Here is an 18,852-nt window from a genome sequence, read left to right as displayed (position 1 = left end):
TATGGAGATACCAGCTCTAAAACTTTAAAATAATGAAGGAAAGTAACAGCTAAGTAGAAGAAATGGCTGGCGAGCCATCAAAAGAGCTTCAAAATCTTCTCAAAGTTTTTTCTTTTCTTTCACTTTGCCAGTAAATTGCTCCTGTAACTTCCTGCTGATGTCACATCACATTGTATCTTTGAAGTTCATTTTTCTTCTTCTGTAAAATATGACATCGACTGGTGTTTATCCTTAATTTAAAGCTCAGTTGCTTCAGCCAAAAGTATAAACATGGCTGATGTTCACAAACATTTTTTTTTAGATGTGGAGTGCAGATATACAGCAGGACCACCAGAGCACCTAAAGTGACTGTGAAGGCAATCTTAGTTAAAGTCAGTTCAGGATGCAGTGTTATGTGAAATACAGTAAAACAACAGACAAGTGACAAATTAAATAGATATAAAGTAATTTTATCATGTTTGAAAAGCAAAACAATTTATAGTGGTTACATGAAAAAAAAATTTAAATAGACAGAAATGACAAATGTGGATCAGCTGGTTTGGTCTCTTCAAAGCTGTGTCAGTAGTTCACTGATATAATGTTGAACCTCTCACAGCTGACAAATGCTACTAACCTGCATAAAGCCTTGTATGACACACCTGTGTAACTCTACTACATCAAATGATTTGTGTGCTGCTTCCTAAATTAAACCTTAAACGAAAATATGTGTGACACATTAATGTGCAGTTCTGACATTTAAAAGTATAATGACTATTATCTCTGCTAGGTTTATTACAGGAAAGTTATGAGCTTCTTTCTTTACAGCCACACTGACTTAAAAGTCCTTGCTTCCAACTCTGATCATTAAATCCTCTTCAATTATATTTATATGTAAATTCATTAGAATAGATTAAGCTTTACACATTTAATGTTGTTTAAGACTTTATCATGGATTAATGTCTGTCAGCTCAGGGGTTTTTAAATAATTTAACACAAATAACACATAGCAGCTGAAAAAAATCAATTATTATAATTCTGTTAGTATTATGTATTATATTGTGTTTAAGAGTTTAGTTTAGTGCAAATATGCATTTAAGTAATTTTGAAGCCCCTCTGTACCCACAGTTCACCCACACAGGTGTTTTCACTTTGCTTGATTAGATCTCCTCTCAGGACTGTGTAGGAGTTCACAGACTGCTTAATTGACGTCTCATTAACTGTGTTCCAAATATATACTAAATCTGAACAGGTTTACATTTTTAGTGTGTTCATACTGGATGAATGACAAAAATAAGAATATTCAAATCAGACAATATTCAGTCCAAAACATCTCTTTTGGGCTGAATGTTGGCATGATGACATAAACAAAGGAAACATAGGAGCTACTCACAGCAGCAAAATAAGCTTTTTGAACACCACAGAAAACAAACATTTGAAATTCTTGAAATAAAACTTCTCTACATGGCAGTATCCTCTTAAATTTGCAATTTGATTGGTGCACATATTTTATGATTTCTTGTTAATCTAGGCTTTACATGTTAACTCCAAAAAAATGTATACCACGAAAATGAGTATATACCGTATACTGTTTATTTTTTATTGTCAAATTTGTTCATGAAGTTTGGTGAAAAAAGCAGAGGTAGTAATTTGTTTATTGGGACCATGTACAGTTAGCTTATAGCTAATTAGCATAAATGAAATCACCAATGTGGGGTTATAAGTCTTATAATTTAACATATAATTGTTTCATAGCTTAATCTGAATAATCAGTGATTTTATATTATTTTAAACATGGTAAAATCTGCTCCAGCACACTTAGATCATGCTTTGATGAGGTAATGAAATTAAGTTAGTTTTAAGTTCATTTGTGTCTCCAATTAGTGGTGGCAAACAAAAAATAATGCAGTTGATAAAATAACGCAGGCAAGATAAGTGCAGAGATTTCCTTTTATATTTCAAACAATTACATAATTTATACTCTGACATTATACATATTTACAGAAATCACATTTAAGAAGTTAAATGTGTCATTGGTTAACAAGTCAGTAGGAAACATTATTTATAAAAGCATCACATAAATTATATTAAATTACATTGTCTTCAAAGCTTTGGAACTGTTAAACTTCACTGATTGCTAAATTATCAATGCACTGCCATCTTTATTCATAAAAACAAAGAAAGCTGAATCAAGCTAAAGTCACACGTTGTCCTGGTTTAAATGTGACTGACTGAATATATTTTCCATCTTCCAGACCTCCAAAGGCTTCATACCTGAGAAAAAAACAATCAAAAAAACAGATTAAAATAGTCAATTTATAATATATATACACACTGTCTACAGACTGTCATCTTAAAACTCTAAACCTCAGATCTGACTATATAGGCTACAGATATTTAGTCCTTCACTTGACACCTCAGAGATGACTCAGCAGCTGTATATAGTTAGTTGACTGTGCAATTTCTCTTCTCCAGCTCAGCTTTAATTCCAGTTAATCCTCAAAATACATATATAAGTCATCATGGCTCAATATTGTGAGGTTTATAATAATGACTCATATTTCTTTTTTGCTTTTTTTCATGACAGCTGTGAAACACCAACTTTGTTATGCTCTTCATTTCTTCCTCTAGGTGAGACTTTAAATGGCTTATTATATGCTTGATAAATTTCACAACATATTGAAGCTATTAAAAACACATTTTTTTCCTAAAGCTAATGGACAACTGGGAAGAGGTTTTTTTTATTTATGTAGAGGAAACTGCTCAAATGGTTTCATCCATGATCATTAGTGTCAATCGTATGGCTGTGACTGTTGCAGTGATTGCCATCCAGTCTGGTGTCCTAACACTCACAGTTTTGTGTATTTGTTCCAGTCGGCTTTGCTCAGAGATGGTCTGGTCACTGCCAAGGCAGAGTTCAAATGAGCTGGACACAGCAGCAGGCCCGGCTGGCTGGAGGCTGAATGCACCCGGACACAATCCTCCTGCATACAAACACACACATAAAGTAAAAAGTAAGAGTAATCCTGCACACACGGTGCTCCAGTAGCCACGAGTGGAGTAGTGAAAGTAGAATAGAAGACAAGTACTACAAAGAGTTATATGTAACTGATTAGTAAAGACTTATAATAAGTATTGAACAAAGCCATGAAGACTTACGTTGGCTCTCCTGTAGTTGTTCTTGATGTTATTGATGTCTTGTTGGAGGCGCTCCAGCTGCTCTGGGCCGAGCTCTTCATACCCGCTCTGAAGGGAGGACATATAGGCAGGGGGCAGTGAGCTACCGGGGTCACGGACCGATACTCCTGTGAAGTCATGAATCATTGAGTTGGGTCCAGAGACACAATGAGAGTTCTGTGAAGGGCAGCAGAAGAGAGAAAATAGACACAAAAATAATTTGAGAAATATCAAACAACTGCATTTAGGATCATATAAATGTTTAAATATGTGCTCTGTATAGCTGACATTTCAACATTACTGCTGAAGACTGAAGTCAGAACTGAATTTTGTAAATGTTGCCAGATGTTCAAAACTACACAAAGGTTTCTACAAACTTCACTGAATTAATTTTACAACATGTTTTGTTTGCAAAGGGATCACTGTAGTCTTGTAGCCTTTTTAAATAGTATATTTAAAAATGTCATACAAGTCAGAAAGCTTGTTCCTTACTATGCTTAGTTAACTCAAGTTTTGCCCACAGGAATTTGTTGCAAACTGAGTCAAATATTTCTTATGGACTTCAGTCTGTTACCAGAGCGAATAGATTAATTGTTCCTTATTTAATTATTCCTTTAAAGGGCTGTGAAGATGTGGTGAATTCACCAACCGTGACTCGTAGCATGGTTAGTTAAAGAAAAATACACTTACTAACACTAACTACTAAAAGAAACTTAACAATGACAGTTTGTGATTTTAAGAGGAATTATGCACTTTAACTATTTCTTGTATAAATTAAACGGATTTGATATAAATAAGAGCTTTAGATTGTTGGAAGGGTTTTTTCCCCTTTGGACAGAGCCAAGCTAGCTATTCTCTAGCTTCTGGTCTGTATGCTAGGCAGGCTAACCATGTCCTGACTCCAGGAGTCTGTAGCCCGAAGCAAGGCCAGTTTAGTGTGGCTCTTTTGGGTTTACTTGGCCTCACTGAGCCTAATAGTGTCAATCCTGAATAACCAGTATCACCAAGCTGGTTATCAAATGGCTCAGTTGACTTCCTGATCGTGTTCATCATCAGGACCATATGTGAAGTACTTCATAGAAGATAAAACTGAGTGAACTTTTTGCTGCTGCAATAATCTGGTATCGCAAGGTTAAAGATGTCAATGTGATGTCTGTGCATGAGATATCAGTCCTATGCACAGACATGAGACTGATATCTCCTTGCTCTGGAAAAGCTAAAAACTACGTAAAACTGTGACCTCAATATTGGTTTGTGGCAATGTAAAATGCATGATTTACATTTCATGTAATGTTTAATAATAAAGTATGTTATGTAGGAACGAGTACACTGTATTTTTAAAGATGGGGATTCAGACTAGATTGATTTTAAGTTATGTTTGTTGTTGTTTACCTAATGTGTATCTAACCACCATTACATCTAAATAAAATATTGGGGGAAAAACGTTCTGGGTGTCTTGCAGCACTGCTCACCAATCCAGAAATTGGCGAATTCCCCAACTCTGACTCGTAGGAACTTCCAAAGTAGAGTCTCCAGACATTGCCGCAGTGGTGTTCATCATCTGCTTGGAGCTCACTGTGCTCATGGAGAACAATGGACTGGTCCAGACCTACGTCTGGGTCCCCCTCTCCCACTGAGTCATCTGAGCCACTGCTGTGGTTCGGGAACATCATGGAGGACAGACTCATGTCACTGTCTGAGCCAGACGTCAGCTCCTGTGAGACAGACAAATCTTTGTTACTTAAGTTAAAGACAACATTTTAAACCTGGTTTAGTTTAAACTCATTCTACCTCTAACAGCCGCTGAAGTTATTTAAATCATATCCTTGTCACCATTGCTGGGGATAATTTAAAATATGTTGTAAACTGATAATGGAGTGCAGAGACTCACATTCTGTGATGCATACAAAACTTATTTAATTAGCCTTTAGGGACGAATAAAACTGTGCGCTTGGCTGCTTCAACATGAGCCATAAATAATTTGAAAATGGACTGGCCAACAGTTTGCTTTCTGCTTCAGTAGCCCGAGGCAACCCCATCCCAACACAATAAGTTCATGAGTGGTGGAATCTTGGACATACAGCAGACTTACATGCGGTGTGCTGTTGCCCAGGCTGTTGTTGACAGCCTCCAGCTGGGCATTGTAGAGCAGGGCCTTCAGGTCTGCCCCGGTAAACTGCTCTGTCGCTGCTGCCAGCTGTTGCAGGTCCACATCACCAGCCAGCGGGACACCAATGCTCAAAGCCTTCAGAATCTCTACACGGGCCTCCTGGAAACGGTTTGTCAACAGCTGGATTTAACACCAAGGACCCGCTGTATCATCACTGAATTGGATTTCTACATAAACTATAATATTGTAGTGTCATTAATGGTGTTACTGTGTTTGTTTAAAAAAAAAAATCAACAGACCAGATCAGGGGGGGGGCAGTAGAGGGACTTGTCCAGTCGTCCAGGTCTCAGCAGCGCCGGATCAATCAGATCAGGACGACTGGTGGCTGCAAGCACATACACACCTACAAGCACAAACGTGAAGGATTTTCATTCATTTATTTTGATCAATTTTGATTTATTTTAACACAACTGCTGCATTGAGTAAATCAGTAAAACATGACAGAATCTGTTTCCTTAACTGTTGTCAGAGAATACAGACTTTCAGTACTGTACCTTGCAGTCCCTCAACACCATCCAGCTGGGTGAGGAGCTGATTGACCACACGGTCTGTCACACCTGTGTTGTCGTGACCCCTCCTGGGGGCCAGAGAGTCAAACTCATCGAAGAACAGGATGCATGGCTTAGCAGCCTGTGCTCTGGAATTGTAAGAAAATGATTTCAACTATATGAGTGGATGTTACTGGGGTTTAATAATTGCTATATTACTTATTATAAGTAGCAGCCAAAAACATCTGCTAGAGTCATAAAAACAAAGTGAAGATATGCTTTGGGAGGAGAGGAAATATTCACTAACCTCTGAAAGACATCACGGACTCCCTGCTCACTGGCTCCAATGTACTTACTCAGAAGTTCAGGTCCCTGGGGAGGAGTAAAAATCCTGTGTTATTGAAGTTGAAGGGTGCTCTGATAAATACACTGTTTTCTTGTTGATGGTCAGAGCCAAAGACCAGCCTACCTTGATGCTGATGTAGTTCATCCCACTGTCTTTGGCCACAGCCCTGGCTAGCAGGGTCTTCCCTGTGCCCGGAGCTCCATACAGCAGGACTCCTGAGCGATGGCGAATTGGAAGATTGGCAAACAGGATTGGATACTGCAAAAAACCAAAGACCCATGATCAATTATTATGAAATTGTGATATATTTAAATCATCATTTCTATTGATATGTGTAAAACAATATCTTTACATTCCTTGTTATTTAATGTAAACTGGTATCTCTTCCTAAAAGCCATTTCATGAAGCCAATTTCAATTTCATGCTGCTATGAAGAACACTTTACATTATACAGTGAAATGATCATCACTAACACTGCTGTCTTAAACCCATTTTTTAGTGGCAGCTCTTTTATTGTATGATCATTACATCTCAATTTATCACTAAAGTGCTGTCACCCACACTCATATGAGATTATTGATTGCTTACATTTACAACAATTAACAGCAAAAAGAATGTTTAACGGAAAATGGTTTTCACTAGTTTTTAAGACAGTGAAGCCTCATCTGACTGAAAACACATCAGATTTTCTTGTTATTAGTTGCACTGACACTGACCTTAGCAGGGAGCATTATGGTGTCCATTAGCTGCTGTCGCACTTCTCTCAGCCCTCCCACTCTCTCGAGCCCAAGTCCACTTGGGGTGTGGAGGTCTGCCCCCCATAGCGAGGGAGGTGTAAACCCCTTGAGAGCCTGTGCAAAGTCCCTCCATGACAGACACACATCTTGAAGATTAAAAGAGAGAAAAGTACACATCAATTACTTTGACACATTATACTGGCATTAGCTTAATTAGAGACATGAAATGATGAAGAACTCAAAGGAACCAACACCTGGAAGTGATTTTAAGATTGAAAAACATATCACTTTATTATGAATTCTATATTTTAGTGAGTCTTTGGTACCTTGTTCACCTTGGCCTCTTTGTACAGTGTTGGCATGGACAGCTCGCTCCAGCAGCAGCGCTAGGTCTTGAGGCGTGTATCCTTCCGTCTCCCTGGCAACAACTCCCAGGTCAAGAGTCTGTAAGCTCTCCTCCGATAGGCTGGACTTTCTGAGGATCAGACAGCGCAGGATCTCTGCTCTCTGTGCCTGCAAACAATCACACATGGGCTGCTGGTTTCTCGCCTCTTACCTTTCCTGGTGTGTGTGTGTGTGTGTGTGTGTGTGTGTGTGTGTGTGTGTGTGTGTGTGTGTGTGTGTGTGTGTGTGTGTGTGTGTGTGTGTGTGTGTGTGTGTGTACTGACCTTGTCTGGTGGCTGGATGTGTACAAAGCCCTGCACGAAGTGGGACCCCTGCACCTCGGTCAATGAGGTGTGGAGGGAGTGCTCGCTCTGGCTGGTGATGATGAGACACACCAGGCTGCAGTGAACTACCATCTCATCCACCACATCCTTCAAACCTGCAGCCACAAACAGACAAGAGGACTCAGCATCAAGAACTGTCATGATTATCACTTCTGTCTGTAGACACACATGACGGCAAACAACCGCCCACATACAAGAGTACAGGATTAATGATTTACTCTGTGCAATGTGCTGTTGAAGCATCGCCTCAGGGCCATGCTCATGCTCCGGTGAGGTCTGTGCCCCCGTCATATGATCCAGATCATCGAGGAGAACAACAGAGGGCTGCTTCCACTCCGCCTGTTCAAAAATATCCTGTAGCATCTGTCTCACAGTTTCTGCCCTTTTGCCTAAAGAAAAAATCAAAAAACATGACATTGATGATAAGTTCAATGTAATTTCAGCTACTTTTCTTTCATGTAATGCATGTACAAGGAGTATATGTTAACCTTGTAGCTTTTTGCAGTCTACCACTTCCACATGTGCATCAAGATCTTCTCTAGCTTTCCTACACAGGGCTCGGGATAGACTGCTCTTTCCACTTCCCTGTACGGACACAAAAAAACAGACCATGTGTTACATAATACACAAAACAATATTGTTTAATATAAAAATGTTTTCAGTTACTTGGTTATTTCGCTTCCTGATGAACCTGTCAACATTATAAAAGATGTCTGTGTTGTGAGAAGCAATATTCAAAAAGATATCACTATCATTAATGGAAATAGATACCTTTCCACCAGTGATGAGTAGTGCTCCACCTTGGAGTCCCTGTCCAGTGGTACCCAGCTCCCTTGATAGGGGACTACCCAGAAGGCTGTGAGAGATGAACTCAAATCCAGTGTTGCTTAGCTCATTGATCCCACTGAGCAAAGACAAAGCATTAAGAATTGTGTATAGGAATGAATACTCAATAAAATTGTTGCTTAAACTGCACACAGGTTCACAAAAAAAAGCTACAAACCTACCCAAGAATACTGAGAGAGGGAAGCTCTGGATTAGGTGTTTCAGCTGCAGTTTTCACAGCTGGCATGATTACTGGCTCTCTGTCGACCTGAGAGTGAAGCACAGCACCAGAGAGGCATTTAAGAAATTATGTTTTATCTGTTGTCTACACAGAATAAAGTACATAAACAAACTCAAACGTTGAACAAACAGGACATTTATAGAAACTGCATCAGATTATTGATGGGCAAATAAAAATACACACTTTCTAGTACCTGTATATTTTCCTTCTGTATAACAGATAATGCTAGTAGAAACAGCTGGTCAGGAGGATCACTCTCAGGTTCCGGTTTCAGCACAGTTAAAGCAAACTCTAACTTTGCTGTAAATTAAAAAAACATTACAGTTGAAATTTTGATGTAGCAAACATATTATGATTATGATTTAACCTTTGGTATTCAACATTTTGGGGACTTCATCACACTCTCATCTGCACATTTGTCAATGTATGATTTCTGAGTAAATTTCTGTTAAGCTTGTAAAAGATGTTATTCACCATCGGTTCCATGTAGGAGGATGGTGCCAAACCGTGCGGTCACACAGGCTAAAGGCTCATGACTTCGAGTGTGCAACCAACCCAGGAATGCTGTCTGGATTGCCTCATCGTCCTCCTCAGGCTATGTCAAAGATCACAAGGACATAAGGGACAGACATAAATTATATGTTATACAGCTTTGACAATTTAGCAAATGTCAATACTATTGTCTTGATCATTTGCATCACACTGCAGCCAGAGACGCCAGCACTCACCAGTGGTTTTAGAGGCTGCAGGCGAATAGTGGAAGCTACTTTGATAGTTGATTTGACTGGCTTAATTCTTACTGCTGAATGAGGGATAATATTCAACCTGATCGCCAGGGGCTGTGGGATCTGAAAAAAAAAATTATTAAAAAACATTTAAATCAAAATCTTTGTAACAGATATATTGTATAAAGAAGCCAGGGTTAAGTGGATTACATATTTCTATATTAGACTGAATACTCACCCATACTCCACCACAATGGATCGCTCCCTTGCTTGGACTTGGACTGTGCTTGCTTGCCAGCTTATCAATGCCATGGCACACCACCCTCACCACTGTGGTTTGTTCTTCTTTCATCTCCTCTCCCCCACTCGCAGTAGCAGCAACTTTAGAAACTCCTGCGTTCTTCTTTTTCTCCATAGCCTGCTTGGCTCTGTCCCTCACTTCTTTAGGTGAGGGAACTTTGGAGAGCAGACCATATGTCACTGGAGACTGACTTCCATTTAATCCGTGGCTCCAGGAAAATAAATGAATAACACCAGTTGCAACGTGGCTTATGGTGCAAAGAGAGTCAGGAGGTGCGCCGCATACTCTGTAGACGGAGTCAGTGAGGAGGCCAGGGATTTCGGGTACAGGAGGTAGCTCTTTAACCGGGTTATGAGTACCCGTTATCATGAAGCGTAACAGGCTCTTCAGGTCAGCTATGCCACCCCACTGGTGACTTTGAGGGACAGAGGAGGTACTTTCTAATGATGATCCTACGGCGTCTGGCATGTTTGGCCCGCTGTGAGGATGCTGGTTCTGACTGGTTCTCACCGAAGAACCACTGAGGTTGCCAATTCCAGCTCGGCTCTTAGGAGAGACAACCAGTTCTGTGAACTGCTCCAGGCGACCATAGGGCACAGAAGGTAAAATAGATGCTGCACAGAGTCAAAAACAGATTGCACCATGTTCATAAATACGGTCTACTGATATAACCAAGTCATAACATTTTTACTAGTTGGAACAACAGAGCCACAATATTTCAGTATTATTTGGTATCTTTCTCCCCATACATTTTTCATTTTGGGACAGCACAAAGAGCAATATAATAAATAACTGCACAACTCTGACCTATTTGAATGTAGATGGCTGTGTGGCTGTCCACCCACACAGGAAACACGGCATCTTGGAACACCACTCTGATCTGATCCAACAGCTGCTGCTCCAGTGCAGCGCTGTGGAGCTCCTGGGGATGTCAATCAAAGAAAAACGATGATAGAACATTGCTTCTCAATGTGTTTTTTTAGGTCACCTACAAGATGATTGGTCTGATTTTGTAGGAGGACCATCATGCTTTAATGATCTTTAGAATAAACTGCTGCTGTCAGAAAGGACACTAACATACAGTACCAGTCAAAAGTTTGGAAACTCATTTAAGAGAACGGAAAGATGCATCAAAACTTTTGATGGTACAGTATATCTTGTTCTCCTACTGTGAAGACATTAGAGCAAAGATTACTATAAGTACTCACCAAGATCTCCCAGTCCTCAGTCGACAGAGGCTCCACAAACACTTGATGCACTGATGAGACCTGATGACATAGTCTCAGGAAGCCCTGAGGGGAAACAAATAACTAGTCAATACAAACACCTGGTGAGCCCAGAGGGTAACTGACTTTTACTATCAACAGACTACCAGATTGTAACATCTACTGTGGCACAGAATAAACTTAAGCACAGGACTATTTCCTCACTGTGGAGCCCTACAGCACCTGTTCTCCATCTTTCAGGCCCAGCTTCTCTCCCAGTTGTCGACACAACTCCACTTGATGGCTGTCGAGGCTAGAGGAGGTTCTGTTTTGAGTCCAGCTGAGGAACACTGGAGATCCATGACCCCAGGACAACTCCAAAGCCTGATTCTGAGACAGACACAAACACATGTTCTTTTTCTTTATCCTAGTGCTTTATCAATTACGTATCTGTATAATAGCCATCCTCCTCTTTCTGCCAGCAAACAATTTCACCTCATTTAAGTCATTTTACACAGCTTAGACTGTCAATCATTCATATGATATCACACAGCTGTCATCTGAAAGACTGTGTTCTTCAAACATGTATCAAGATGTTAATGCAGTAATTTATATGAAGGCACTGGCATGTACCCAGGCTCCTGCTCCATTTCTATTGCAATGCTTTGTCACCACCAAGTGAGATTGTAAGGGAACTACTCCAAAAATGGATGTCAAAATGGAAATCAATAGTGAAATACTAATCATCATGCCAGTGACATGTTTGATAGGACAGAGGACGGATGTTTAATTTGTCCACTCACTGATATTTGATTCCATTTACTGTTGCATTCATTCTTATTAAATACAAAAGGAAACCACACTTTTTGGAAGTACCTATTACCACTACTACTTAACTATGTATTTTAACGTCCTTTTACACTCACATTGAGTCATATATTATAAAGCCTATCCGATTCTCTGATAAAATTGTCACATAAAAATTAGTACAGCATATTATTAAGCCTGTTATATGTAAGCGAAACTACTTGTCACGTCCAATATTGCATTTATGTATACTTGTGAATACTCTTACGAATCTATTGGAACACGGGGTCATTTTTATGAAGAGTTAAACATCATGCAGAGGATGGAGGGTCAATTTGACTATCTTCACATAAGAAAGAGTAGTGAAAGTTAAGTGAAAGAGTTAACAACATACACTGGATATTTCATCCTTATGCTGGTACAGCTGTCTGTTTTTACACTTCTAGTATATCTTGTCTATACATTGTAGTCACATTGTTATTCTTTTGCACTGTCTTGTACTGGGAGGAACAATGTACGCAACGACACAAAAATTACACAGGGAATCGTGAAAACTTAAGTCCACGACGAACAAACACAAGACAATGTGTTTAGGTGTTTTAGTTTACCCAAAAACTAAATGTCCACCTATACCTGCTACTGACGTTACCTGGATAAGTTAGCGAGCTAAGCTAACTTACCTCGTTCAGGGAGAGATGTGAAATCAACTTGGAGGGGAGGTGAAGAAAGCAGTTTTTTGTGTTGTTAAAAACAACCGTGACGGCTTGGATGCCCTGATTTCTAAACATAGTCGTCACATAACCTGACTCACTGTAAATGCCAGACAGGTTGGTCTGCTGACGTTAAATGTGCAACAAATTCATAATCGATCGATGTGATCTGTCTGTGTTTGAGAGATCACAGCAGCATCGAGCCTCTTCTTCTGCTACTTAAATTTGCGGCAGACTTAGACGCAGCAAAGGCGCACTGTTGCCCTCCATAGGTCATATGTGGAACACAATGGAATGAGTAGAATCAGGAGTGTCGAACATAAAAGGCATCGTTATTTTGTAGTTATTGAGTTATTTTGTAGAATGTCGATTAGATCAAAGTGTATTTTTATCTTTCTGAGGTTTTCAGATGCCTTATTTCTGCCTCGTATTTCAGACATTGTAGCATACATGCTTTACTGTTTCTTCTTGCCCACAGTAGTCGTGTTAACAACTGCCTGTATAATGTTTACCTATTTTGAATAGTGTAGTATACAGTGTGTCCAAATCTAAGTCATGATGTTGTTGTCTCATCTCTCCTGTTCCTGCCTGCACACCTCGTTCTCCCACATTCCTTTGAACTCAGTAAAACCATTATCCTTTCCTCTCTTCCTCTGATTGCTTTTGCTACCTTCCCTTCTATCTCTGCTTAATGATGCCACCAAATCAATGTGATTATTTTCCTCCTTTTCAATCTTTCAAAAATCTTTTTCAAATTTAATTTCCTTTGATACCAATATGTACCCATCAAAATATTACTGTAACACCCACCATTTTAATTCTGTATAATGTTTAATGTACTTCTATCAAAATGTCTGGTCTGCTGTTTATCTAGCTAGTGATGAGCTTGAATCTGAACAAATGATTGCTCTCGCTGGTCTTGCATCCTCTATTTACTGCACTGCTAACAATATTGAAAGCAATTTTCCTGTGTAAACTGACCCATTGTCCTATACTGTGAGATGAAACTCTGGAGTGTTACATACTACTTTTTTATCTTTATTTTCTTGTGGCTGTTTGATATTTACATCCAAATCAAAATAGTGTAGGTTGTGTAAGAAATAGGGCAGGGAACACACAAGAAGAGATCATATTAACATGACTAAAAATAGGACACAGCAAACTACACTCACACTTCATGTCATGGGTTAGCGCCCAACCAGTATTTGAGAACACTGTGAACTGCTATAAATTTATGTCAGAAAGGAACGACATGATGGAGGAAATGGAAAGAAAAATTGTAACACTATGTAGGACAGGGGTTTAAAAGTGGGAGATTGGCCTCCCCAGAGACGACTCCAAACGGTTTAAGGGGAGGCTCAGTGAATGGAAATTAAAAACTGCATTCGTTATCAAAAATAGATCATATAGAATAGCCTAAATGTGTGTGATTTAAGAGATAGTTTGGGGAATTTTACTGTTTTCCCCAGTTTTCCAAAGTCATAAACAAATAAATGGCTTCAGACAGACCTTTTTTAGGTGGAGCCAAATCTGGGCCATGAGTTTTCTTCATTTGAAAAAGAGATTTGAAACTGAAGGTCCATGTTTTGATATTAATTATTAATCTCTTTTTTTTCGAATGAAGAGAGCTAATGGCCCAGATTTGGCTCCATAAAATGGGGTACCTTTTTCCTAGCTCTGTCTGAGGGGAGCCCGACAGTCTCTGACTTTGAAAACGTCTGCTGTAGGAGTTCATTGACTCCAGCAGATGGCACTAACACAATAATATGGAAGTTAAACACCAAAGAAGAAGAAGAAGATACTTCCTGAAACATGGCGGGCAACAACAATCCAGGCTGCTGGGCAGTCCCAGAGGTTTACAAACACCATGAACAGCGGAAAGTTTGCATTTCAAGACCAAAATATAGAGATGGACGAAAAGCTAAATCGGTTAAGGTAAGAATACGGTACTATCTGTAAATGTTAACAAGGAAAAGACACAATATAGCTATGAAGCACTTTGACTCCTAGCCAGAGTGTAACTTGGAGCTTTAATCTCTTAAAGTAACACAAATATTATATATATATTTTTTAAACCTGTGTACTCATAATCATCGTACCTGAAGTTATGAGAATACAGTTCTGTCTTGATGAACTTAATGTAGAGTATCAAACGGTCTTGTGTGTTGTCAGGTGTACACCATCAACTTGGAGTCCCGTTACCTGATGGTCCAGGGAGTCCCAGCTATTGGAGTGATGACAGAGCTGATCCAACTGTGCGCTCTTTACGGAGCTGTGGAGGAGTACAGACCCCTGGACGAGTATCCAGCTGAGGAGTTCACTGAGGTCTATCTAGTCAAGTTCCAGAAGCTCACCAGCGCCAGGTTCATGATGAAGACCACCCTGTTCATCACACTGCAGCACTGCTTATGTGTTAAAAATTAAAATAAACAAAAGACCTCCTTCAAATTCTCTGTTTCAGAGCCGCCAAACGACACATGGATGAGAAGAGCTTCTATGGTGGTGTTCTGCATGTGTGCTACGTCCCTGAATATGAGACTGTGGAGGACACCAGGCTGAAGCTGCAGGACCGCAGGAGATACATAATAAGGGCGGCTCAGAATAAAGGTACATTTTGACATTAAATATAAATTTCATAAGAAACTAATTGCACATAGGCTTTTAAAGCATATGTACTTTTGTTTGATATTTCTTTTCTGTTTTTACACCCAAGTCATGAACATTTTTCTGATTTTGGAGTTAGATTTTGAGCTGCAACTTACTTCATTATCAATTAATATGCAGATTATATTGTCAATTAATCATTTTATCTATAAAATGTCTGAAACTAGTGAAAATGCCTATTATAGTTTATAGTGTCTTGTTTTGTCTAATCTACAATATTACAAAGAAAAGCATAAAATTATCACATTTTTTTGGCATATTTACTTAAAAAAAAAAAAAAAAAAACTTAAACGTCTATTTTACTGTCAGAATAGTTGCTAATTCATTTTTAGTTGAATTACTAATCAATTACAGCTCTAGTTGAAATGATAAGTAAACCTGAATTCTAACTATTTGTTCATTTTCTTTCATATTATTGTTACAAAGCCAGAGAAAAGGAGCAGGAGCAGGCAGTGAGTGAGGAGCCTACACCATCAGACACAACATCAGAGAAGATCTCTGCCAGACATGAGCCAACCTCAGACTGTGATAATACAGGGGAGAGTTCAAACATGGGACATTTTCCAAGCTTTCCTTTACTGCCGTTACCTCCCTGGGAACATCCTTACTACAGACATGGAAATCAACACAGGACTGTGACAACAGAGGACAAAATGGGGACATTACATAATGTGATCATGGACAAAAAACAACAGCCAGCGCAGAGTCCAAGCTCCAGCCAAATCTCTTCACATACAGATAGAGGCACAGAGCACAGACTGGCCTCGAGTCAGTCCTCTGCTGTCAGATTTGTACCGAGGAACGCTCACTTGGAGAACAGAAAACGTAAGAAGGAAGAGGTTGCGGAGCATTCGCTGACTGACGTTGCCGGGAAAAATGAGCCACTAATAGGGCCAAAACTACCTGACGAACCGAAATTGGAGATGGAGGATGAATCATTGAACACAACTGTCAGCCTGATCAGGAACACAATGAAACAGGTAGCCCATATCTGATCTTTTAATAGGAACTCAGCACAAAATTAGTTATTCATTGTCGTCTAAATGTCTTAATTTATATCAGTAAAATCAATGTCATCTTTTTTAGGTGGAATCTGTTCCTGACCTGAAACCAGTGGAGAAGAAGATGAAACAACGTCGCCGGATCTGATCAAACCAGCTGTGTTATATATGACTATGAAAAATGAACATTTAGATTGTTTGTTTTGGCAGCTTTAATTTTTCAACATTTTGTGTCAAAGTACAAACAGCTATTAACATTCTTATTAAAGAATATGCAGTTGAAAGTGCACACGACTATAATTTCACCATTGGTCCAGTTGATCCTGAAATACGTGCTGCTCAAATATCTCAATACCCTGAAAAGAGAGGAAATGCGAATGTAAGATTAAAAATATCTGGTTTGAAATTTAAGCTGTTAGTTTTCAACTGTCTTTAATTTGTGATTACCGCTGTGTCAGGGAGGCATGTTCCAAAAGCCTCAAGCAATAAGTTTTCCTCTCTCACTGCATTCTCAAAGTCTGCAAACGACAGCCTGCCATCATGGTCATGGTCCTGTGAATGGAAATTAGCTTTTGATCAACTTCTATTTTATTTGGGTGTTAACAAATCAAAAAGTTATGTAAAGATTTGAGAATTATCTTACATATTGCCTCCAAGAAACATTAAAAATATGAAGCTCGTTTTGAGCTTTGACTATGCAGAAGTAACTCACAAGTTAATTAGTTTAAACCGTGATGTTTGAGCAGTAAACATCTCACCATCTTCTTCAGTGTGATCTCCACCAGGTCTTTAATTCCTTCATCGGGGTCTTCCTCAGTGGGCTGTCGGATGAGGCTGTTCTTCAGCATATGAAACATCTCTTCTCTGGAGATGTAGTTGTCGCCGTTCAAGTCGTACACGTGAAAGCAGTCTGTATTGTGGAAACAGGGAAAGGTTATTAGCCGGATGATGCATTGTTACTCAGCTTTATTATGTGTGTGCGCGCATGTGTGTACTTTAGCCTTGAAAGTAAGATTGAGAACTTACATTTAATTTTTTCATCCAAGGTCCCACGCAGAAAAACCGACAGCCCCTCAATCCACTCTTTCATACTAATAAAGCCGTCATTGTCTTTGTCAAATGTCCTGAAGACTGGAGAACAGGTCATCAGTGACATTTAGAGCATGTTCATGCAACCAAACAGTCTCAGACTCTATATGGCTGCTGGTTGTTTGTGAATCATAGTTTCTGTCCTTGAAAATAACTCATATTTTGCAAAATATCATTCAGGGAACAGAGGTAGAAGAAGTACTCAGATCGTTTACTTAAGTAAAAGTACCAATACACCAATGTAAAAATACTCTAAAAATTGTGTGTAAGTAAAAGTACATAATTATTATGAGCTTGATGTAAATCAAGTATTACAGTAAAAGTAATGGTTTGGTCCCTCTGACTGATATTATTATATATGACATCATTAGATTATTAATACTGAAGCATCAGTGTTAGAGCAGCATGTTACTGTTGTAGCTGCTGGAGGTGGAGCTAGTTTACACTACTTTATATACAGTTAGTTTAGTCCAGTGGTTCCCAACCTTGGAGCGGGGTCCCTCCAAAGGGTCACTGGTTAAATCTGAGGGGTCATGATTTTTTTATTGGGAGAAGAAAGAAGAAAAGCAATGTTCTGATGTACAAATCTGATTTCTGTTTTTTTTTTTTTTTTTTTTTAACTTTTCCTCTAATCTTAGATTTTTGGTGAAATACTGGATCATCTGACGTTCATTGAAATAAAAGAATATAGTATATCTATGTTTAGAGGGATTATTATTGTGTCAAATCATCATCTGAAAAGTAACTAAAGTTATGTAGTGGAGTAGAAAGTACAATATTTCACTCTGAAATTTAGTGGAGTGGAAGTATGCAGTAGCATAAAAAGGAAACAATCAAAATGATTACCTCAAAATTTAACAGTACAGTAAATTAGTTACTTTCCAACACAGAGTACCTCCATCCATGATCATGTCGTCGGTCATCCCAAAGCTGTTGTGCAGGATGCTTCTGAACCTGCCTCTGTCCAGGCCGCTGGCCGCTCTTCCGGGGACTGTCGGCTCCCCCAGCAGCACGTCAAACTCTCGGATAAGGCACGCAACCTCTGTTTTATTGACTGAGATCGCAAGAATACACACATTTGACATTTTCTCCGTGCATGTTGGCTCCATAAAATACACATCTATGCATAGGAGGATGCTCCTAACTGGAGCTTTAGCTTTGTTTAGCATCAGATAACGAGGCAGAGACACGTCCAAACAATACTCACAGTGCTCCACCTGTTTTGAAATTGTTTCGGCGAGGGTTTGTATCAGCTTTCTGTTCATAGCAGACATTTCCGACATTTTTAGAAACAGGACGCAGGACAGGCTGACCACCAGTGGTCCGACTATAGCGATGTTGACATGCTGTCGCCATGGCAACGGTGTAGACGCTGGTTGAAAAGTTAGTTTGTGGTGTTTAAGTGAATTCAACATCTCTCACAATAAAGCAGAAAAACATCTATCTGCTCTGGCTCCACAAAGTGTTAATTCATTTTGCTATCAATGCTTGTATGAATTTATTTATTTCTTTATTTAGTCAGTGTAATTTTTGCTGCTCTTTATCTGTTTGGAGTTATCTGAGAGAGCACTCTCAGTTCTCTCTTCTTCATGTATTCTCCTTCTTTCTGTAGTTACTCCATATGTTTTCTTATCCTACCAGTGTAATTTACTGTGGTCCTGA

The 18,852-nt window shown here is 39.2% G+C and overlaps 3 protein-coding genes across 3 annotated transcripts; 1 reads left to right on the top strand and 2 right to left on the bottom strand.

Annotated features, from left to right (window-relative positions):
• Positions 1 to 1,803: 1,803 nt before the first annotated feature.
• pex1 (peroxisomal biogenesis factor 1) lies at positions 1,804 to 12,631 on the bottom strand. Its single transcript, XM_062436591.1, has 24 exons — positions 12,407 to 12,631; positions 11,163 to 11,309; positions 10,923 to 11,006; positions 10,522 to 10,636; positions 9,652 to 10,328; positions 9,417 to 9,536; positions 9,163 to 9,283; positions 8,882 to 8,988; positions 8,630 to 8,715; positions 8,394 to 8,526; positions 8,111 to 8,207; positions 7,841 to 8,011; positions 7,563 to 7,717; positions 7,221 to 7,407; positions 6,874 to 7,040; positions 6,281 to 6,415; positions 6,119 to 6,183; positions 5,818 to 5,960; positions 5,563 to 5,666; positions 5,246 to 5,422; positions 4,626 to 4,868; positions 3,136 to 3,330; positions 2,830 to 2,960; positions 1,804 to 2,250 (listed from the first exon to the last, which is right to left on the bottom strand). Exons 1-24 carry the CDS (start codon positions 12,512 to 12,514, stop codon positions 2,166 to 2,168), a joined length of 3,753 nt encoding a protein of 1,250 aa, XP_062292575.1. The 5' UTR covers positions 12,515 to 12,631; the 3' UTR covers positions 1,804 to 2,165.
• Positions 12,632 to 14,248: 1,617 nt separating this feature from the next.
• On the top strand, positions 14,249 to 16,412 carry rbm48 (RNA binding motif protein 48). Its single transcript, XM_062435434.1, has 5 exons — positions 14,249 to 14,371; positions 14,609 to 14,799; positions 14,898 to 15,043; positions 15,527 to 16,080; positions 16,187 to 16,412. The coding sequence occupies exons 1-5, from the start codon at positions 14,249 to 14,251 to the stop codon at positions 16,247 to 16,249; spliced, it is 1,077 nt and encodes a 358-aa protein (XP_062291418.1). The 3' UTR covers positions 16,250 to 16,412.
• Positions 16,404 to 18,473, bottom strand: clxn (calaxin). Its single transcript, XM_062435433.1, has 6 exons — positions 18,398 to 18,473; positions 18,086 to 18,244; positions 17,128 to 17,232; positions 16,860 to 17,011; positions 16,549 to 16,653; positions 16,404 to 16,457 (listed from the first exon to the last, which is right to left on the bottom strand). Exons 1-6 carry the CDS (start codon positions 18,471 to 18,473, stop codon positions 16,404 to 16,406), a joined length of 651 nt encoding a protein of 216 aa, XP_062291417.1.
• Positions 18,474 to 18,852: the final 379 nt, after the last annotated feature.

The sequence above is a fragment of the Scomber scombrus genome, chromosome 16 (genome assembly GCF_963691925.1).
Source record: "Scomber scombrus chromosome 16, fScoSco1.1, whole genome shotgun sequence".
NCBI lineage: Eukaryota > Metazoa > Chordata > Actinopteri > Scombriformes > Scombridae > Scomber > Scomber scombrus.
The sequence above is the reverse complement of the archived record's forward strand: the minus strand, read 5'-3'. Positions and strand labels throughout refer to the sequence as shown.